We start from the raw sequence: 24,042 nt of genomic DNA on the forward strand, positions 1-24,042 counted from the left end.
TCTTCACATGCAGAGTAGCGCAGGAAGCGTCTGTCATAAGTTCACTTCTCTGTCATGTCACGCTGCCCCCTGCCCCCCAGAGGCCCCCCTCTCTTCTCATCCATCCCCATTTGCTTGTGACATCATCTGGGATGGACAAGAAGAGAGGGGGGCCGCCGGGGAGCAGCATGATGTGAGAGAGAAGTGAACTTATGACAGACGCTTCCTGCGCTACTTTGCATGTGAAGAAAACGCTGACCTGTGCCCCATGTACCCTGAATGTGCCCCATGTACCCCAACATGTGCCACACGTGCTCCGATGTGCTGTGTCCTGTACCCTGATGTGCAGTGGTCAGTATGCAGTGGTGAGTGTGTAGTGTTGATTGTGTAGTGATCAGTGGGGTGTGCAGTGGTCGGTGTGCAATGAAGTGGGGTCAGGGTTAATAATCCGTCCACTGACACCAGTGCTGGGGTTAAAATGCATCCATTGACACCAGTGCTGGGGGTAATAATGTGTCCGCTCACACCAGTGCTAGGGGTAATAATGCATCCACTGTCACCAGTGCTGGGGGGTTAATAATGCGTTCGCTGACACCAGTACTGTTTTTGAAGTTTGCATGCGCCCCCCCCCCCCCCCATGGGATATGAAAACTTGTCTTGTGGCCCTCAGGTAATTTGAGACCCCTGCTTTAGATGCATGTAAAGACATGTATGCACTTTTTGTTACAATAAAGTTGGTTGGGAGGGGAAGAGAAAAAGGGGAAAAAACCTCCACTATTGAATCCAGCTAAACTAAATGTTAGATTTTCCATGCTAAAATTCATGTACAAATGCTAGTATGATTGTACAACTGTTAATTTGATTACAAATACAATTTAGTTTAACATTTTTTATTAGACTTTTTAAAATATTAAGCTTTTTAACACTTTTCAACATTGAAGTCAATGAGAGCATGCTTCAAATCCTTCTTCCGCTCCAAAAAGTTTTAGCTCCTTCATACTTTCACCTACAGACTCCAAACAAACAAACAAACTTTAAAAAAATTCACAAAATATTCAACTAGCCGGCTATATCTTTTCAGTTTGATATCTTTTACAGTTTTTGTGAAAAGATCACTAAACTTAAAGGGTCACTAAAGGAAAAACATTTGTTAGCTAAATAGCTTCCTTTACCTTACTGCAGTCCTGGTTTCATGTCCTCTTTGTTCATTTTTGCTTTGATGTTGCTGTAATTCCTCTCTGTTCTGGACACTTCCTGGTTGTCTGTTTCCTGATCACCACAGTACTGGGAGATTTCTCACTGTGGTGACTAATCAAGGAGGGGTGTCTAAAACCCCTCAGCACCAATCCAGTTTCGTTTTGCAAAATCTTCTCTGCCCTCTATTGGCTCTGTACATCAGAGAACCAGGAAACAACAGCAAAACGAAACTAAACTATAGGTACATTATATGATTGATTTTTAAAAGGAATCAGTTAACCAATTATGTCTCTATACCCTGTAAAGTCATTTCAGCAAAAAATAAATTTTTCCTTTAGTGACCCTTTAAGTAGCTTTTACAAGAAAATGTATCGATTAAACAGAGTATGTATTGGGCTTATTCTTTGCAAACTTTTAAAGCCAACAATTCAGTTTAGTGTCCGCTTTAAAAAAAAAAAAAAAAAAAAAAAAGCTTTTCAGCTTTTCCTACTTTTCCAACTATTCTCACTTCAACTTTTTCTTACGGATTTAAGCTATTCATCCAGTTAGCTTTAGCAATTCAGCATTCAAACGCATTTTATGCAGGAAATGCATTTTCTAGTATTTTTTTTATGACCGGACAGTAATGGCAAACCTTTTTGAGCCCGAGTGCCCACACTGCAACACAAAACCAACTTATTCATTTCAAAATGCCAACATATACAGAACTTGATCGGAGTGTGCTGTGATGTCTGGGGGTGAACATGGGACACTTCATAAATCATTGGGCTGTGTCATGAGGAACTATGCATGTGTATAGCCGGTTACCAAATTCAGTATATAATGCCTCACATTAAAAAAAGTACAATATTCAATGATCTCCACAGTCCCGTGTCTTATGATTAAATAAGTAAACACACACCCAATTATCTTCAATCTACATTCATGGCTTCTATGCTTATCCTTTACCAAGTGAAAAACCTGCTCGCCTCAAGGAATATGCATGTATTGTGTGTAACCCAGGATCTCAACCAGAAATGAGCTCTTCAGTCACCCTCCCTCTGCTCCAGAAGGCTGCTTCTTATCACCGCACAGCTCGCACATCCATAGCCAGGTTATAAAATGAAAAGGCACAGAAAAATAGTGTACACCGCTAAACACACTTATTCCCCACACAGCATATACACTTTAAAAATGATTTCTACAGTGCTCCAATAACACACAATCAGCTGACTCAGCTCCAGGGCACGAGAACAGCCTGTGATTGGGCTTCTTCAGTAAGCACCATTACAGCCACCCATTGGCTCAATCCCCATCATGTGTTCTGCCTGCAAAACTTCATCCAACCCGTCAGCACCACTTTCTCTTGACCTCGCCCACCCTAGACACGTCACCCCTGGCACCAGAGCCATATGGGAGATGTAGTTCTATAGGAGGGGGTGTGGTGTGGACGAGATGCAACTCTATACGATCCTCGCGTGCCCACAGAGAAAGCTCTGCATGCTATAGATTCGCTATCGTTTTCCTTTAACCTTTCTACTGAATTTTACACTCTTTTTCTCTCTCTTCATTCACATTATTGCCAACACAGGGAGTCTAATAAACCCCCTATGTGACAGCATGAGCAGGCAATAGGTAATCCTTATGGAGACATTAGGTCTCCTCTACCCTCCACTGCAGCTAATCAAGCACAGATTGTGCTTGTCTAGTTGCATCCTCGGTTACAATAGCCGATGACTGACAGCTATGAACCTGGTGATGAAATACACCTTGCTTCCGTATTAATTAGTTGCAGGGGGGATTGGGGAATGAAAAGGTTGTCAGGCTTGACCAAGCTCCTGCTCTACCAAACTGTACATCAGCAGATGCTTGCTGGGGACAGTGAAATGGAGAAGGCAGCTTCCTGTGTCTTGAGCTCTCCATCTCCCCTTACAAGGAAGTAGCTGTATGCCGAACAGGAAAGGGGGCGGGGAGCAGAAGCGGTACGTACCAAGTGCCCTCTGGGTTCCGACTCTGTAACCAGGTGCTGATGCAGAGGACCCAACAGCCAGTCATATATCTCTTGCACATCACTAGCCTGACGTTCCCAACTCAGCCAGTACTGCTCACAGCCTTGTGCAGTACTACCGACAGCCTTGTGGTTGGTAGTGGAAGAATGATCCTGCCCTGGTGAGAGGAAAGCAGGGCACAGAGGATCAAAATGGAGGGTGGGGGTTGGCTTGCAGGGGGTTAGCAAAGAGTGGGGTGCAAAAGAATGCCAAGAGGGAGGTTTGGGGGTACAGAGGTAAGCAGAAAGGGCGGTTTAGGGTACAAAGGTCAGCAGAGAGAAGGCCCACTGGGACTTCCTGGAACTGACACTTTTGCAAGGCAGTGTGGCCTGTTCAGTATCAAAAATACAATATATTACAAAAGGGATTCAGATAATAAAAATAAAAACCACACACGGCTATGTTCATGCCATTAACTGCATCGTTCTGTATAAAATTACTTTTGTACTCCGTTTCTTGGAGTGCATTTAGGGGCACAGGAATTCAGATACCGTCATGTAATTCTGCTATCTACAAGAGGAACGAAGAACTGGCAAAAAATTGTGGGCCAGCCCAGGATAACTTCCACTTCCAGCATGCCTCAGTTTTGTGGCAAAGAAGTACCAAGAGCATAAAGAATAAACCTAGAGGGGTGGGACCTGTGCCACTCAATGGGCTCCAAGAGAAGGATTTTTTTGAAAGGTGCAAAAGTCCTATTTTCCTTCTTGTCCATTTAGGTGCACAGGAATTCAGATACTGCCAGGACGTTCAAAAGCAGTCCAACCGATGGCTGGGCAACAGAGCAACAACCTCCCACAGGCCAAATAAAACAAATTGGGTCAGCTAGCAGCCCTAGAGCTGCCTTAAGGACCAGTGCCTGAATCTGAGAGCTGATGCCAAGCACTCCATCTGAAATGGGGGGGGGGGGACAGACAATGGTCAATGGAATAATCTGGAACATAAACCTGAAGCTTAAGGCCAGAAAAAGGATAACCAAACAGGGAGAACTACATACAGGATTATGAATCCACCAAAACAGGTGGAACTATTACAAAATTCTCCCAAAAGGCAAGAAAAAGATCCACAACCTAATGTGGTCAAAAAGGATTGGGGTCAAAACTCCCAGAAGGAACCTAAACAAAAACAAGTCCTCACAAAAAGGACCAATTATTTAAGCATATTTAGACCTTAACAAGCCTGATTACCTGGGATCATAGCTGCATGTCATCCAGCATGACCAATCTAGATATGCAAGTCTGACCAAGCTATACCACAACAAATCGGCAAGCCAGTGCAAAGACTCCTATATCCACCAGACAACTTTGTCACATGGAGTCAAACTACTGAAGGGGTATGGTGTTGGGAGAAGCGCCTCCAGAAGTGTAGGCAATAGAGTGGACATAGACTATGGTACCAGACTGGTGAGCTGGAAACTACCAGCAAGGCTGAAGATAGCTGACAAAATGTCCTCCTCCAAACAGCCTCTGGCATGCCGTGCAGCGTTTTAGGTATTTGTAATGTGAATCTCTCCTCTATATTCAGACTACCAGGTAAGAGAAACTGGTATTCAGCAACTCACCCCAAGGGGAATTGATGTGTGCTAGATTGTTACAGTAAAGTAGTAGTATCTTGATGGTGTCCAATGAAGGCTAAACCAGCAGACCTGCAAAAGGCAGGTCCCACAAAATAGAGGAGACCAGAAGACAGTTGAGGAAAAGGAAGAATCTTCCAGAAGAGAAGCCCTCGGGATACAGGAAGGAGAGTCCTTACCAGCTGCCTTAAGGCAAGGCTGTGTATACACCAGGGACTAGACTAAAAGCGGAGGCAATTGCCGATGTAGACTGATAAAAATGCATAGAAAATGAAATGTGTTGGAGAGAAGGGTCCCCCAACACCCAACATTCCTGCAAGGGAGGAGAGACTAAACACACCCCGTTTGATACAAGGGCCTTACTGTCTTACTGACCTATTTAATGGAGGGCCTAGAGCTGAAATTTGACAAGGCAAAGTGCAGACAGATTTTCCAGGTGCTAGGCCCTTCAGGAAGATGCAGTCTACTAGGTTCCCTGAGACGTACCCTTTTCACTAGGGGTTGTCAGAGTATCCCACAAAGGGGATGCCAGGAAAAGGCACTAGGACTACAATAGTCTGAAATCTGAACTGTACCTGTACAACACTGATGATTCAGACCCCTGACAAGGTGAGGAACAGTCAAGGCTACTCCCAGACAACCTAGTGAGACCGAAGGTCTGTCTGAAAAAAAGGAGATCGTCTGGGGTACCAAATACCATTGGGAAACTAGCATTTCCAGGGAAATGGAAACTCCCTGAGGCAGAAAGGGTTGGCTCTAATGGTGCCCAGCTCAGACACCCCATGTGACAGATTCTGGAACAAGGGGTCCAGTTGTGAAATGAATGCAAGGGAAATAGGGAGGTGCAGCAATTGGTGCAGTAGCACAAGAGAAAGCAAAAAGGAGAGAAGAGAGTTCCAGAGGCAAGGAATTGGTACGATTACCCAATGGGGCGCTCTCTGCCACTACCTGAAGGGAACACTTCCTATTGACCCGGAAGGAAGGATTCACAAATCCCCCACATTAACAGAAACATGCTCATAGTTTCAAGGTTGGTCAGTGGAAGTAGTTGAAAGAGATGGGCGAGGCTCAGCCACTCTTTCCCTGGAGATTCTGCTTTGAGGAAGGAGCATGCACTAGCCCCCCCATGAGATCCAAAAAGGTGGTATCCAGGGTAGATCCAAAAGAGACAACCATCCCTTGAAGGTTAGAAAGAGTCAGATACTGAAGTGGTACTGGTATCCCTGCAGCTTAACTAGTAGCCGACCAGCCACCGTCATTATACGGCGGCAGGTCGGCTCTCCTGGGCGAGAGCCCGTAGCTATACGTCCTATCGTATAGCCGCCACTAGGGGGCGCGTGCGCGCCGCCGGAGGCGCGCGCGCGCGCTCCCCGCTCGCCCCCGACTCCTGTGCGTGTGCCCGGCGGGCGCGATCGCCGCCGGGCACACGCGATCGCTCGGTACAGAGCGGGGAACGGGAGCTGTGTGTGTAAACACACAGCTCTCGTTCCTGTCAGCAGGGGAAATGCTGATTTTCTGTTCATACAATGCATGAACAGAAAATCAGTGTTTCCCCTAGTGAGGCCACCCCCCCCCCCCACAGTAAGAACACACCCAGGCATACTTAACCCCTTCCCCGCCCCCTAGTGTTAACCCCTTCACTGCCAGTGGCATTTTTATAGTAATCTAATGCATTTTTATAGCACTGATCGCTATAAAAATGCCAATGGTCCCAAAAATGTGTCAAAAATGTCCGAAGTGTCCGCCATAATGTCGCAATACCGAAAAAAAAAATCGCTGATCGCCGCCATTACTAGTAAAAAAAATATTAATAAAAATGCCATAAAAATACCCCCTATTTTGTAAACGCTATAACTTTTGCGCAAACCAATCAATAAACGCTTATTGCGATTTTTTTTACGAAAAATATGTAGAAGAATACGTATCGGCCTAAACTGAGGAAAAAAAATGTTTTTTTATATATTTTTGGGGGATATTTATTACAGCAAAAAGTAAAAAATATTCATTTTTTTCAAAATTGTCGCTCTATTTTTGTTTATAGCGCAAAAAATAAAAAACGCAGAGGTGATCAAATACCACCAAAAGAAAGCTCTATTTGTGGGAAAAAAAGGACGCCAATTTTGTTTGGGAGCCACGTCGCACGACCGCGCAATTGTCTGTTAAAGCGACGCAGTCCCGAATCGCAAAAAGTACTCTGGTCTTTAGGCAGCAATATGTTCCGGGGGGTAAGTGGTTAACCATAGTGCTTTGTACATCTGTAAAGACAACAAACCCATGCAGAACAGTATTTTAGAAGCATGTAGTAAGCCATCACAAATTAAGTACAAGGCTCCAGACATCTCTTCCACCTATTCCATAAAAAAAAGTTTTTTCTATGGCTGTAAAAAAGTCCCTTTTGAGGTATCTACCCCATTCTGTCACAGTCTGCCAGAGTAATTTCACAGCCAACACCAATGTTAGAATATGCTGCAACTAAGCCCTGGTTCACACTGAGCCGCGTGTTCAACTGAACTCACACGATTTCACTCCCGGTCCGTCCCGATTTCACAGACATCTTTCTGGGTTTCTGCACAGATATCAAAAAGTTTTTTTGAGTGTCTCCAGTTGGTCCCCACCACAGGTTGTTGCTTGCCTGAACCAAGTTGTTTTCACATGGTTGGTGGATCTCCACAGTTTTTCCCAACTGCTCCATGGTTTTGACACTTCCATTGGAGTCGCCTCCGGCTGAGGAACATCGGGCCTATTGACCTTACCTCGAGTTGACATCTTCTGGACACCAGGGAGGTGCACCCCACTTTTTCTTGGATCCTCGTTGACAGTCCCATTGCACAGCTGGTTGGATTCCTTAGGCTCGATTGACCTGTTGTCGTACAACAGTCGGGTCCAACGGTTCCGGTAAGCACAGTCTCAATTTCATCTCTCATCTGAAGATTATCGTTTGGATGGTTTATTCAATATTGTGATATCTTTAATATGTTATCCACACACAATGTACAATTTATTACATTGAATTTCTACATGGACTGATTGTTTTCATGTGGACTGAACATTATTATGTTAGAGTTCGACTCTGTTGAGTATACATCATTTGGTGTTTTTTTCATATTTCACTTACACGTAGTGCTACACATTCACCCACACTCCTTTTTGAATTTTGTCACATTCTAGTGCAGCTGCTACACCCCCCTCCCCCGTTCTAGAGTTTTTGGTTTTTGTTCTGGGATAGCGCAATATTTTTCACATACACTATGGAAAAGTGCAGCTTACCCGCAGGAAAGCCACAGGCGCGGTGTGGGTAAATCACAGTGCATCAGTGTGAAAGCAGCCTTAGGCCCCTTTCACACGGTCGGTCCGACCCTCCATTCATCCCTATAGAGTGGCAGATGTAAACGATCCTGTGTCCCTTCCATCTGGGCTGACTGGATCAGAGTGCCCATAGAGTAGAGTGGGCTGTGTCCTCTTTCCATTTGCAGAGTGGACCCGAGCCCGTCAAAGGGTTGGGCACCCCTGGTATAGGCAATTTGACAAATTCTTTCTTGAAAAGGAATAGTTTTAACACGCTACCAAGTGGTACTTTCAGTCCTCATAAAAAGAATGCCTCATCAAGTGTAATGAAAAGATCTGCACAGCTATGGGAGCTCTAAAAGATCCAAGGCTGGAGACAGACAGCTGATCATTTAAATGCTGGGTAGAATGGAATGCATCAAGGTCCAAAACTCCCCCTTGGCAGAAGACTACAGTGCCTAAAAAAAAAAAAAAAAACACACATCACACACACACACACACACACACACACACACACACACACACACCACCTACAGAGACTGTTGGGAATATGGATAAGAGATGGTCTTCAGCAATCATTCATCATTTGGCTTCCCCTAAGGCTTCTGGAAGATCAGCGCTAAATTCTGCAGGGGCGATGCTGGAGTGCACAAAAAACCTCTGCAATTAGTGTCCACAAGGAATATTGTGAATATGGCCACAAAGCACGACAGAGTTCCAAGTTCTGCAACAGAGATAGGATTCAATTAACTAAAAATATGTTCTTTGGCGACAACTGGGAAAATAGACGGACCGCCATTAATTGGCCACACAGTCACACCAAAAACAAAAAAATATAATTTAAAAAAAATTCAGAGTTGTTCCTGTGTTATTGCAAGGAGTCCAATTAGCCCTCCTAGTTTTTATCTTGGACTACAGAATCATTAGTGTCGACTTGGTAGTGATGGAGAGTGGAAGGGTTTAAAGCGGAGTTCCACCCAAAAGTGGAACTTCCACTCATCGGATCCCCCCTCTCCCCTCCGATGCCACAATTGGCACCTTTCGGTTGGGGGGACAGGATACATGTCCGTGATGTCAGCGTGGAGCTCCCTCCTCCTCTTCCGTCCTCTGGGCCAGTAGATGAGAGGAGCGGGCCACACGCATGCGCAGTAGGGTTCCCGGCGTGAATCCAAAAAGCTACACTGCAGGGTACCCTTACCCGCAATGGCAGCACCGACATCGCTGGACTCGGACATGTAAGTGTCCATTTATTAAAAGCCACCAGCTGCAGTATGTGTAGCTGCTGGTTTTTAATTATTTATTTATTTTGGACGGAACACAGCTTTAAGTTTAGAAAAAAAGACAAATGGGCAGTGCTGACACCAATCAGTCAGCAAAAATGTAGTGGGTTGTCAACTCACAACAGGATTTGAGTATTTCTGGCAGGATAACAGGCCCGTTTCTGTCATTTACACAATGGCAAAACGGTTAGAACATCTGCCTAGCAGCACTAGAGTCATCCGTTCAAATTCCAACTATGGCCCTTAACCCTAGAATTCGCAAGTTCTCATTGTGCCTGCGTAGGTTTCCTCTGGGTTCTCCCACACTCCAAAAGACATGGTGGTAGGTTAACTGACTCCTGTCTAAATTGGCCCTTGCATGTGTATGCATGAATTAAGACGGCCATAGATGTTCGAATCTCTGCTGGTTCAAAAGAAACCAGCCCAGATTCAAACCATTTATGGGCAGTGCCGATTTTACTCAAGTTGATTTTTACAGGCAATTACTGGCAGCAGCTATAGCCGCTAGCAACGATCATTATGTTCCTTCGGCTGGGACAGCTCCCTCGTGCCAGGAGAATACAATAGCTCCATAGGAGGGATTCCTTCATCAATGAAAAAAAAAATTACAGCTACAGCGAGATCCGTTAGTCCTGGGAGGGTATCCAGGGACATCCTTCCGAACTTGAGCTTCCCACACTCCCCCTGCGGCACGCACACGGAAGTGTCCATGCTCGCTGGATTCCCCGGATCTGGCACATCACAAATCGCAATAAAGGGCCAATGACAGCAGCCCATGTGATCACCATGTGATCGCTCCGCCACATGATGGAGCGATCACATGCCAACAAACCGACGCATGTCTGGTTCAGGTCTCTCCTTGTATGGATGGGTACAGTGAGAGGAGGGAGCCATTGCAGCAGCGCTCGTGGGCTGGATCTGAAGTGGCCACAGCACCAATTTGTGCCCATTCAGCCTCAGCAATACCACATTCGTGCCCATCCATGCCACACGTCTAAAACAAAATAAGTTCTACATTTTCTTTCCACATTTCCCAAAAACTTGTGGAATGAAATGACATATTCAAAAGACTCATGTCTCAGATTATGCGTTGGGGTGTTTACTTTCCACAATTGGGTAATTTTTTGGGCGTCTTCATTGTTCTGGTGCTCCAGGGCCTTCAAAATTGCAAGAGGTAGTCAAGAAATTAAACGTGCAATCAGGGCGTGGCTTGCAGCTGATGGAGTAGGACGCACCGAGCTCTAGCTCCGCCGAAAATCCTGCAACTAATCCTGCTATATTCATCCTACGACCCCGCAAACTTTGCTGCCTTACCCCCGTGGACCCAAGCAGGTCTGATATCCTGTGGAGAACCGGAGACGACACGCAGACATGTCCCGGAGGGGAAAAGATCTCCCGAACACGGCGGACCATGCGGCGCAAGATGGCGCCCGCTCCACGCGCTCGGCTAAGGAGGCGGCTATACGGCTATTCACCAAGCCGGGGAACAAGGATCCCCCTCCTCGGTCGGACCAACTACACGCAGACCGATTGGAGCGCGAGGACATGGAGACCTCTGGGCTGATCTGGTCCGAGGATACCGCGGATGCCGCCGTGTGGGACGCAGTGAGTACACAGGCCCCCCTCCCTACTACCACCGAGGAGCCAGGCTCTTCAGGGCCTACGGCAGAACCCACACTGAGGGATGTATTGTCAGCAGTTACATCCTGCAAAGTGGCCATCACCGCTTTGACCACGGAAATTAAGGGGGTGAAACTGGAAGTTAATCTGCTTAGACATGACATGCAAAAGCTCCGTGACCGCACCGCTGATTTAGAGGGGAGGATGAGCAATGTGGAGGACGATGTGGCGCCATTGCTGAGGGAAATGCACCACTTACAGTCCCAATCTTCTGGTCATGCTGCCCGTTTAGAGGACATGGAAAATAGATTGAGGAGGAACAACATAAGGGCGGTAGGGATCCCAGAAAAAGCAGAAGGCAAAAACCCAGTGGCCTTTATTGAAGGCTGGCTGACCGATACATTTGGAGACCAGACCTTTTCAAAAATGTTTGCTGTGGAAAGGGCTCATAGAGTCCCAGCTAGGCCTCCGAGGCCTGGTGCACCCCCCCGCCCATTTCTCTTTAAACTCCTGAACTTTAAAGATCGAGATGCCATTCTACAGTGCGCTAGAACCAAGGGCGACCTTATGAAAATTGATAATACTAGGATATCCTTTTATCCCGATTTCTCTGCGGAGGTGCAACGTCGGCGGGCCCAGTTCACGGATGTAAAAAGGCGTCTCAGGAAGTATGAAGTGGTATACGCTATGCTCTACCCTGCTAAATTGCGCATTGTTGCCAACAACGAAACCCACTTTTTTGAAAACCCCGCCGCGGCATCTGCTTGGCTAGACAGAATGGAACATTCACTAAGAGGGGCGCCCCCTCCTGTCCGCTGAGCTTCGCCTGCCTCACTATGGTTGTTAAGAGCTTTCCCTGTTAATGGTCAAGATGCAAGAGGGGGTTCACATATATAGCTTGATATGTTTTACAGTTCCTGATCAGGCGGACTGTCGGAACTCTGGAAGAAACTGTTTTGTTGCGTCCTGATGTGAGAGACAAAGATGCGAGTCCCTTCGATCGTTGCTTTGTACCGAGACGTTGGGGCCCCCCCAGTTCCCCACTTGTCCTGCGAGGATCAGTTTGTGCAGCAAAGCTGTGTTTTGTTTTTGCTGCCCCTTTCCCTTGTTTTTCCTATTTTTTACATTTTTTTTCTGTTTTTCCTGTCCCCTTTTGATTTTGTGTTCTTTTCAGCCTGCTGCCAGTACCTACCCGAGGACTCGGGAGAAGGTGTGCCTGTGACATGTCATATTCATGGACTTCTACACACGAGAACTGTGGGTGGTATGTTACTGTTTACCTGTGCTGGGTTGTATATTTACTGCTGGAATAGTGATAGTAAGTCGTGGCACAAAGGGAAGGTACCTTTGAGCCTTGGGCCATATGCTACTCTGTTACACTACATGTTCTTAAAGTGCCTTGTATATTATCTAGATGTTCACCTTAATCATGGCATCTGTGTTGAATTTTGTCTCTTGGAATGTACGGGGGCTGAGTGACGGTGTAAAGAGGGTGGCCATGTTTACAGCTCTGAAGAAACATGCGGCGGCGGTTGTCTGTCTGCAGGAAACTCACCTGCAGCCGGACACTCTAGCTGCACTCAAAAGAGGCTCGTACCATACTCAGTTTCACTCCACCCACTCTACATTTTCCAGAGGGGTTAGCATTCTGATAGCCAATACTACTCCCTTTGAGTTGATACAGTCGGTTATCGACGACCAAGGGCGATATGTGTTTCTGCTGTGTAAAATAATGGGAATTTGCTGTATCATTGCTAATGTTTATATACCCCCCCCATACACTCCTGAGTGCTTGGTTAAGCTTTCCCAGTTTATAGCCCTGCATTCTAATGTTCCTATATGGGTACTGGGGGATTACAACAATGTGCTCGATAGATGTCTGGATAGATTTTCTCACAGGTCGGTGAGGGGGGCGAGTACGGGGGGTTTGACTCCTTTCGCCAAACTGATCGAAGAGCTGGGCCTACGGGACATTTGGAGGGAGAGGAATCCTGGGGTACTGGTGTATTCATGCTACTCAGCCACCTATCACTGTCTGTCTCGCATAGATCTTTGCTTGGGGAATGCAGGGGCACAAGATAGGACGGTCTCAATTTCGTATGCCCCCAGGAATATATCAGATCATTCCCCCCTGGTATTGGGTGCAAGGTTTGGTCAACAAACACAATCTAGAATGTGGAAGGTGAACCCATTTTGGTATGAATTATTCCCATCCCCTGACCCGATTTCTGGGGAAATCTCTGATTTTCTTTCAGTCAACAACGGCACTGCCAACCCAGCGATAGTGTGGGATGCCCTGAAGGCTCACCTGAGGGGGCTCATCATTAAACAGATCTCCAATATTAAGACTAAAACCAAAGAATGGGAAAATACAGTTATGAATATGGCTGGAGAAGCAGAGACTCAATATATAAGGGATCCCTCAGACATTACGGAAAGGAAATGGTTGGAGGCCCAGACAATGTATCAACAAGTCACATTAAATGCAGCAGAAAACAAACGCTTTTTTATACAACAAACTTATTTTAATGAAGGGGAGAACACAGGGCACTTATTAGCAGTTATAGCAAGAGCACAGCAGGGTAAAACACATGTTGCCGCCATTCAAACGCCGCTTGGAGACACTGTCAGTGATCAGGCCCAGGTTGCCTCTGTATTCACAGACTTTTTCAAGGAGGTATATACGTCCAAGGTGGATCCCACCGAGGAGGCGATATCTAGCTTTTTGGACCGTTGTACCTTACCTAAGGTCACGGCCCAGGAAGTGTTGATGCTGAATGCCCCACTTAAATTGGAGGAACTGTCGCTGGCTGTGTCGCAAATGGCAAATAGTAAAGCACCGGGTGCGGATGGGCTACCCATAGAAACCTACAAAAGGTATAGTGGAACACTTTTACCGGGGTTACTGGAGGTGCTTAGGGAATCTTTTGAGGCAGGTAGATTGCCACCCTCTATGGGTGAGGCTGTGGTGGTGGTACTTCCTAAGCCGGGCAAGGACCCTTTGCAGCCCGACTCGTACAGGCCTATATCATTACTGAATTCTGATGTTAAAATTTTAGCGCGAGCCTTAGCTACAAGGCTGTCCAAGGTGATAGCTAGGCTGGTCCATGTGGACCAGTCTGGATTTATCCCAGCACGCTCCACAGCACTGAATATCAGGAGACTTTTCCTGAATCTCCAGTTGCCGGTGGAGAATTCGGGACATAGGGCGATCCTCTCGCTCGACGCTGCCAAAGCTTTTGACAGCGTCGAGTGGAGATATCTTTGGTCAGTGTTGAATAGAATTGGCTTGGGAGAGAACTTTGTTAAATGGATACAACTTCTGTACGCGGCCCCGTCAGCGAGAATTAGGATAAATGATGAGATGTCGGAGGCCTTTCCTTTGTTTCGGGGCACTAGGCAGGGGTGTCCTTTATCACCCCTGCTCTTTGCCCTAGCACTGGAACCGTTGGCTGCTAGAATACGCACTTCCCCTGATATAGTGGGGTTTCGACGCAGGCATGGAGAGACTAGACTGTCCTTGTATGCGGATGATGCACTGCTGTATTTGGGGGATACGGAGGGATCCCTGCTTGCTGCGATGCAACTCATAGAGACTTTCGGGGAGCTCTCTGGATTTGCCATTAACTGGCATAAGTCGGTACTCCTTCCACTCGACAACCCACCATCGGAATTGCCAGGGATAGCATCCAGGATACAAATTGTAGACTCCTTTAAGTACCTAGGAATTGTAGTGACCAGAGACCCAACAGACTATGTGTCCCTAAATCTTAAGCCTCTACTGCACAAATTTAAAACTAAATGCTCGGCCTGGTGTAAGCTGCCTCTAACGGTTACGGGACGGGTAAACCTGATTAAGATGGTTTGGGCCCCTCAGCTGCTGTATATCTTACATAATGCCCCAATGTGGATCCCAAAATGTTGGTTTCAACGAATAGACTCCCAGTTCCGATCACTTATCTGGAACAACAGAGTGGCCAGAATAAAACTCCTCACCCTTCAATACCCTAAAGATCAGGGGGGAATGGCTGTCCCCCATGCACAGACGTACTTTTATGCGGCTCAATTGCAGCACTTTGTAGGGTGGAGCCAATCAACGGTGACGGATCCCTCTAGAACATTGCTCATTGACCCCACCACTTTGTACTCTGCAATGTCACACATGGAGATGGGCTTCCCTGGGGTCCCGGACGGTGGCCCCACGGTCTGCCTCTTAAAAAAATTATGGAAAGCTGTCAGGAAAAGGATGGGGATCACTGGTTTCCTGCCTAGCACGCCCATTTGGAGGAACAGGTTCTATGCCGAATTAGTCAAGATTCAGGACTGCTCCAGATGGGAGGCTGCGGGTATTCAATACTTACGCCAGATCTTTGATGGAGCGGCCCTGAAGTCTTTTGAAAGGCTGAGGGAGGAATTCCCCTTATTGGAAGGGTCGCACTATCACTATCTCAGGCTAGCTCATGCAATTCGATCTCAGAGCCATTGTTCCACATTGCGACGGGAGGAATCCCGCTTCTTGGAGTCGGTCTTTGACGACGCTGAGAAGAAGGGGTTTATCTCTAGAGCGTACCTGCAACTACTGGCACCCTTACAGGCACCCGATGTTCTTCCTTGTAGAGGGAAATGGGAAAACGACATAGGACCAATAGATGGGGAGCAATGGGAACAGATATTGAGTACAGGGCCTTTGGTTTCGGTCTCAGCTGCCCAAAGACTGTCGCATTTGTTCATTCTCCACAGAGTGTATAGAACTCCAGTACAATTGCACCAATGGGGTAGACGCGATTCACCCATTTGCCCTAAATGTCAGGCACACCCTGGTGACCTCATCCACATGTTGTGGAGGTGCCCCAAACTAGTGAGGTACTGGAATGCTGTGATCAAAATCACTAACTCTACCTATCAGGTCCAGTTGCCGGCAAGCCCACTTGTGTGCTTGCTGGGGGGTATTGACGAGGACCTATACTTGCCTCCTGTGTACACTGCCTTGCTTAGGCTTCTGTACTTAGCACGGAAGCTTGTAGCGAGATACTGGCTGTCTGCCCGGGTTCCATCGAGCCGGCAGTGGATACAGGAGGTCAATAGAATTCTTATCAGAGAAAAGAACACGTACATACATAGGAAGGCACCGCACAAATTTGACACCATATGGCAGGGGTGGCTGAATTCCTCGGAAGTGGCCCCCCCACAACTGGTCCTTGATAGATTACTGATTGGATGAGGTCCTGGAGGATTACCAAAATGGGATGGGTTCATCTCTTTAAAAACTGTGAGTTATGGAGGTAATGAGATGTATGGGGTGACAAACAGGGTACCTTTGGCAGCAGGCTGGGCTGATTCCCCCCCCCCCCCTCCCCTTCTTTTTCTTTTTCTTTTTTTTTCTTTTTTTTACCTTTTCTTTGTTTCTTCTTATTTGATTATTGTTTATTTGCCTTGTATTTTTCTCAGGCTTGTATTGCCTACAGAAGGAATGCCAGGTTCATGGAAACACTGTTTTAGCACCGTCATCAGGAATGTGTATCATCCATAGGCTATGGGTTTGATTAGTTATGTACTGTGAAGGTGCTTATCTTCTTTGTGTTGTTTATCCGGGTTGTACATCCCTGGTATTCTGTACTGCTACTGTACATTTTTTATTTTTTCAAAATAAAAACTTTTCTGATTAAAAAAAAAAAAGAAATTAAACGTGTAATTGACGGCGCTCCCTGCATGTTGGGCCCCTGTATTTGACTAGGCTGTAAAAGTCTCAAACATGTGGCATCGCCATACTCGGGTGTAGCAGCAGAATGTGTTTTGGTGGTGTAGTTGCAAGAACGCATATTGTGTGTGAGAGAGAAATAACCTGTTAATATGATAATTTGGTGAAGATACAAAAAAAACACACACACACACACACACACACACACACACACACACACACACACACACACACACACACACACACACACACACACACACACACACACCTTACCGCCTCTTACTAAATAGGTTGGAATGTCTACTTTCTAAAACAGGGTCATTTGGAGGGATATTTGTACTTTCCTGGCTTGTTTATGGCTTAAGAAATTAAGATAGGCTGTCAGTACATCAGGTGCAATACATTTTCCAGTGATAGGCACATAGCTTGTAGACACTAATGCTGGCCATACACTATTCGAAAAATCGGCCGAAATTCGGTCGTTTAGACAGTTTGTTTTTCGAACAGTTAATTGGCACAAAAATCGATGATCAATGGGACGTTTTTGAGCCAAAAAAATTAAGGACAAGTTTGGAAATTTTGTGCCGAACGAACGATAAAATGAAAGGTTAGTGTTTCCCGTCCGAACTGTCTGTACTAGGTATATGTAAAAAATAAAAAAAAATAAAAAAACTAATTTTATTATATGTCCACTGAACGATTTAATCGGTCAGTACATGATGGCACCATCGTTTGCGCTCAAGGCCGAACTTTTGTTTTTCGAAAATGGGTTTGGCCGATTTTTCGTACAGGCCATACAGGCCAGCGTAACTTTCACAAAGACCAGATAATATACACTGGTTTTGGTTATTTTTACCAAATATATGTAGCAGTATAAATTATAACCTATATCAAGATTTACTACATTGGGTTTCACTTATCCAGCAAATCACTTTAAAAAATGTTTTGCCTGTCTACACAAGTTTTAGAACTAGCACTTACCTACACAGTCACAGCACTCATCCCAGAGTGTGCCCAGACACAGCATACATTCCTTACAGCAAGAGCAGTTGCCATCTGTAGGGCGACACTGGCACAGCTCCTAGAAAAAAAGATTGCAAATGGGCATTCTTAGTACTATAGTTTGCCCCTTTTTTTTATCAGGACACAGGCACAGTTTTGTATTTGCGAGAATATTTTACAAACATATAAAAAGGGGCATATGTTTATATAATCTATACCTAGATCTGCTGCAAAGCACAGTAGGAATGTGTTAGGATAAGATCAAGTTAGACAGAGCTGATTGAAATGGTCACATCCCTCATTACTGCTCCCAGCAGGAGAGATGCATGAATGCTTTTTCAATGCAGAGACTTCTGGTCTGGAGTTGAACAAATGTCTGGATAGGTCACACAAAAGGAAGTCATTAGGCTCCTGTTTACACACCAACTTCTTAATGATCTTCCAACAATGCTCAGAGTAAAGTCTACACTGCTGCATGGAGCGAGATGCTTCATTACTGCTGAATGGTGTACAGTGCTATCAATGTTTGACTGGAAGCAGTGTATAAGAAAATTTATAAGAAAAAAAGATTCTTACTGCACACTTAAATACACCACCATACACCCCATTGCACCAGAAATGCGCAGTGTCATTATGCCGTACAATCAAATGCCTAAAGCTGACCATACACTAGCAGAAATGTTTAATTTGATTGCTACTTACTAGTCTGATCGCCATCCATTCAAATATGTCCTAATGCACACCACTAGACCCAGCACTGCTGGGTCTCTCAATTTATACCAACATACTTTAGATTGTCTTTCTTAATTTAACTTGTTGGCCGAATATTGCAGCCATTGTTCTTGTTAATTGCATTCTCACAATAAAATGTAATAATAAAAAAAAAAAAAATAGAAGGAAGCACATCCGTTTAATTTTTTAATCTATAGGGGGTCAAATCAACATTCATATTTGAACATAGTAAGAGGGAAAACAAAAAAAAAAAGTTTGGCATTGCTGTAATCCAATGGTCAAGCCTGGTAAACGCTGCCACATATCGGCTGGTTCAACAAAAAACAGCCGACATTCAGTCCATGTGTACTCCCACCCTAGAAACCAGCATCCGATCAGCACTGGCAGCCAATGGCTATGAGCTCTGACCGTTGTGTTCTGGCAAGGGAACGGGACAGCACACAATAGCTCAGCCAGAAGATAGTTATTTTTTCATTCAACCAAAGGAAGGAGCTCACTGTACTAACTGATGTTAGTACAGCAAGCTCCTCCATTTTTTCCCCCCACTCGGCCCCGAGTGATACAGTCGGCGGCTATGCCCGCCGCTGTATCACGGGAGCACGCTCGCAAAAGCTTTCCACCATGCTCGCATGAAGGTTGAAAGCTTTTGCGAGGGGGAGCCGAGACAGCCGCCGAGGGACCCCAGAAGACTGGATTCGGGGACACTCTGTGCAAAACGAGCTGCACAGTGGAGTAAGTATAACATGTTTGTTATAAAAAAAAAAATCTGCTTTTAGTGTTCCTTTAAGTCTCATTGCTGCAATTGAATTCTGCTGCCACTGCATTTATGAGGGTACAGCTTACATTTTTTTCCCAAATGATCAAACTATTGCAGGAGATGCGCATATTTAAATTTTGTTCACACTTAAGTGTATCTTCCACACAAACACAGAGGTGTGAAACAAACCTCCATCCACACTGGCAGAACATACACCTCACAGGTACATGCTGCTAGTGTGATTGAAGTCTTACCGGAGCTTCTCCACAGATCTAGGCCTTCCCAGGCACCGCAGTGTCTGTTAAACTCAGTACTGTAAACAGCTGTATTAAGGCTTGAACACATAACTTTCGCTTTAGAAAAGGAAAATGGCCTAGAGCCATTTGTCAGTAGTTAACATTATGCATGCTCCTCTAAAGATCCACATTCTGGTACATATATCTTTCATTCTTTATTCTTTTCCCTGGTTCTCCAAATGTAAGCATTTATGTTTTTATCAGAACTGAAAAACATTATGTAATCCCAAAATAAATTCAAGAGAAGAAGAGCAGCAGAAGACTTCCCCTCATTTTTAAACAGGTATTATTATTATTATACTGGATTTATATAGCACCAATAGTTTATGCAGCGCCAGTGGCGGAACTACCGCCATAGCGACCCACGCAGGCGCTATGGGGCCCGCAGCCAAGTGGGGCCCGGCAGAGCCGGCCCTACCATGGGACCCGATGGAGTAGACTACTTGGACTCCGTAGGAGCCGCCCGGAATCCTAGATCAGTAAGCAGGGGCAGAGCAGAGCGAATGCTTGTCGGCGGTGCACTGCCTCCTGCACTGGTTGCCAGAAAAGCTTGCAGACCAGCGCCTAGCAACCAGTGACATCAGAGGACACGGCCGCCCCAGCATTAAGAGCCTCAGCCTCCGCGCCAATAAGTTGCTCCGCCCACCTCCATCTTCCAGCGTGAGATCTGTTAGGAGTGTCAGCCCGTGACAGTGTGAGCCAAGCCTGAGTCAGGGGTGGATGAGAGCGGGGGGTGCAGACCCCCCCATCAGCCGTTGCTGACAGGCTCTGTAAAGGGAGAGAGCCGCAGCTGCGGGGGATTTCCACCCCTCCTTCTCCTCTTTGAGCTGAGCAGCTGGGAAACTAAGAAGAGAGCATTATGGGATAGATAGTCCATGATACCAGCAGGCCTAGGATGCAGCCCTGCAGCCCCCAACATGCCGAGCGGGAGGAGGAGAGAGGCAGACTGTGAGAACTTGAGAAGAGAAGAGGAACCATGAGGCTGTAGGGTGGAGGGAGCCAGAGAGAAAGTGACAGTGATTTTACTAGGCAAGGTAAGAACTTAACTGGGGGGGCGCAGGCTTCCATAGAGGTACAGGACTTTATCACTGGCTGCTCCCACTCTGTCCTCCACTCCACCTGGCTGCTCCCACTCTGTCCTCCACTCCACCTGGCTGCTCCCACTCTGTCCTCCACTCCACCTGGCTGCTCCCACTCTGTCCTCCACTCCACCTGGCTGCTCCCACTCTGTCCTCCACTCCACCTGGCTGCTCCCACTCTGTCCTCCACTCCACCTGGCTGCTCCCACTCTGTCCTCCACTCCACCTGGCTGCTCCCACTCTGTCCTCCACTCCACCTGGCTGCTCCCACTCTGTCCTCCACTCCACCTGGCTGCTCCCACTCTGTCCTCCACTCCACCTGGCTGCTCCCACTCTGTCCTCCACTCCACCTGGCTGCTCCCACTCTGTCCTCCACTCCACCTGGCTGCTCCCACTCTGTCCTCCACTCCACCTGGCTGCTCCCACTCTGTCCTCCACTCCACCTGGCTGCTCCCACTCTGTCCTCCACTCCACCTGGCTGCTCCCACTCTGTCCTCCACTCCACCTGGCTGCTCCCACTCTGTCCTCCACTCCACCTGGCTGCTCCCACTCTGTCCTCCACTCCACCTGGCTGCTCCCACTCTGTCCTCCACTCCACCTGGCTGCTCCCACTCTGTCCTCCACTCCACCTGGCTGCTCCCACTCTGTCCTCCACTCCACCTGGCTGCTCCCGCTCTGTCCTCCACTCCACCTGGCTGCTCCCGCTCTGTCCTCCACTCCACCTGGCTGCTCCCGCTCTGTCCTCCACTCCACCTGGCTGCTCCCGCTCTGTCCTCCACTCCACCTGGCTGCTCCCGCTCTGTTCTCCACTCCACCTGGCTGCTCCCGCTCTGTTCTCCACTCCACCTGGCTGCTCCCGCTCTGTTCTCCACTCCACCTGGCTGCTCCCGCTCTGTTCTCCACTCCACCTGGCTGCTCCCGCTCTGTTCTCCACTCCACCTGGCTGCTCCCGCTCTGTCCTCCACTCTACCTGGCTGCTCCCGCTCTGTCCTCCCCTCCACCTGGCTGCTCCCACTCTTTTTTTTGGAGGGGGGGCCCCATACAACATTTTGCTATGGGGCCCTGTGATTTCTAGTTACGCCCCTGTGCAGGGCTTTACAATGTAAAGGGGAGACAGCACAATTACAGTACCAATCAATACAGAAGGTACAGGAGGGCCCTGCTGGTAGAGCTTACATTCTAAAGGATGGTACAAAAGGGAATAGCTGCAGAGAATGATTTGATGGGGGTGGGTCTGGGACAGTTGTTAGGTGGGTGTGGGATAGGCTTCCCTGAATAAATTAGTTTTCAGGGATCTCCTAAAGGTGGACAGGGTAGGGGCTGATCGGACATACCGAGGCAGGGAGTTTCAGACGAAGGGAGAGGCTCTGGAAAAGTCCTGAAGGCAAGCATGGGAGGCGGTAACAAGGGAGCTAGAGAGCAGGAGGTCCTGGAAGTAATGGAGGGTATGATTTGGGCGATATCTGCAGAGGAGGTTGGTAATGTAGATGGGGGCGAAGTTGTGAATGGCCTTGTATGTTGTGGTTAGCATTTTGAATTTTACACGGTGGGGTAGGGGGAAGCCAGTGAAGGGATTGGCAGATAGAAGCAGCAGTCACGAATCGGTTTGTGAGGTGTATTAGTCTAGCAGCAGAATTCATAATAGACTAAAGGGAGGATAGCCTGTGTAAGGGTAGGCCATTAAAGTGGTTGTAAACCCTTACAGACCTAGATTAAGGCTTACCTGTAGGTGCAACAATTATCTCCTAAACCTACACGGCTTAGGACATATTTGCAAAAAAATACAGCACAGATTTCTACGGCGCATGTGCACCGTAGACAACGGCGTAGGTGCACTGAGCATGCAGTTAGTGAATGGGATCATGCCGTTAGTTTGCGGCTCCTGCGTGTATGAGCAGGAGTGACATTGCGTGTCCGGCCAGTCACAGCGCCGGAGCACCCAGAAGTCACTCCGGGAGAGGAGGCGGCGAACGAGGACCGCTGCGTGGGCTTCAAACTCAGGTAAGTAATTCATAATGAGCTAGTATGCTATGCATACTAGCTCATTATGCCTTCGTCTTGCAGGGTGTATTTTTATTTACGGAGGCTTTACTTCAACTTTAAAAAGGAGAGTTTCAGTAGTCAAGGCAAGAAATAATAAAGGAGTGAATAAATTGCTTTGGGGTGTCATTAGTCAGATGTTGCAGAGGTTAAAGGGGCTGTAAAGGAAAAATGTTTTCCCTAAATGGCTTCCTTTACCTTAGTGCAGTCCTCCTTCACTTACCTCATCCTTCGATTTTGCTTTTAAATGTCCTTATTTCTTCTGAGAAATCTTCACTTCCTGTTCTTCTGTCTGTAACTACACACCGTAATGCAAGGCTTTCTCCCTGGTGTGGAGAAAGCCTCTTAAGGGGCGAGCAGGCAAGTCAGGACACTCTACTTTGCAGATAGAGAAAGGAGCTGTGTGTTAGTGGGCTTCCTGACACTCCTGCTCGCCCCCTCCCCCCTCAAGAGGCTTTCTCCACACCAGGAAAAAGCCTTGCATTACGGTGTGTAGTTACAGACAGAAGAACAGGAAGTGAGGATTTCTCAGAAGAAATAAGGACATTTAAAAGCAAAATCGAATGAGGAGGTAAGTGAAGGAGGACTGCACCAAGGTAAAGGAAGCTATTTAGGGGGGAAATTTTTTTTTTTTCTTTACAACCTCTTTAAGGTGTCAGGATTTAGCCTGATGTGGGGGCTGAAGGAGAGGTCGGAGTCAAGGATTACACCCAGCACCCTGGCATGTGTAGAGGGACCAAATGGTTGTGTTGTTGATTTTAATGGTAAAGTCACAGGGGGGACAGGGAAAGAGGAAATATAACAAGCTCAGTTTTAGAAAGATTGAGTTTGAGGAAGTGGTGTGACAATCCATTCCGATATGTCATTCAGTAAGTTTGAAATCCGTGAGGAGATCGAGGGGGTGAGTTGAGCAGTGGAGAGATAGATGGGTGTCCTCGGCATAGAGGTGGTATTGGAAGCCATGGGAGGTTATAGATTACATTACACCAGTGGAGTTGCCCCTAATCCATTTCAGAATAAAATATATAATACACATTTTGCTGTGTATTATCCCTTTTAAAGAGCAGAAAAATACATGTTGATGTAACAGAAATGCACTCAACTTAAAATTTTTGTTGTGCTCCGACAACACACAGCATTTTTGTAGATTGAATGGAGTCAGTCCACCCAGCTGTTGCTAAAACTTTGGAATTCCTGCCATTGGCCTCATCTCCATAACATAGCCCAAGATAAGAACTGGAAGGGCTAATTACACGCACTGAGAGAACACCGGAAGCATTCACAAGACAGCTCTGTATTTCTTGCGCAAGCATGATTTATTGTACTTATTGAACAGATGAAAAAATGCTTTCAATGGCATCTTTAACAGCTCCTTCAATCCTGAGTTTAGGCACCCTAACACAGGGCTTATAAAAGTGGGAAAGAAAACAAATGCAGCCGCCACATGTAATGGTTAGTTAAGCGCAATGCGTTACATTTG

General features: G+C 46.7%; 1 protein-coding gene across 1 annotated transcript in view; it reads right to left on the minus strand.

Annotated features, from left to right (window-relative positions):
• Positions 1 to 24,042, minus strand: part of TWSG1 (twisted gastrulation BMP signaling modulator 1) — a 74,967-nt gene that overhangs the window by 41,260 nt on the left and 9,665 nt on the right. The window contains exon 3 of the mRNA XM_040353965.1: positions 17,638 to 17,737. Coding sequence (XP_040209899.1) covers positions 17,638 to 17,737 — 100 coding nt within the window. The remainder of the gene's footprint in view (positions 1 to 17,637; positions 17,738 to 24,042) is intronic.

This window comes from Rana temporaria, chromosome 5 (genome assembly GCF_905171775.1).
Source record: "Rana temporaria chromosome 5, aRanTem1.1, whole genome shotgun sequence".
Lineage (NCBI taxonomy): Eukaryota > Metazoa > Chordata > Amphibia > Anura > Ranidae > Rana > Rana temporaria.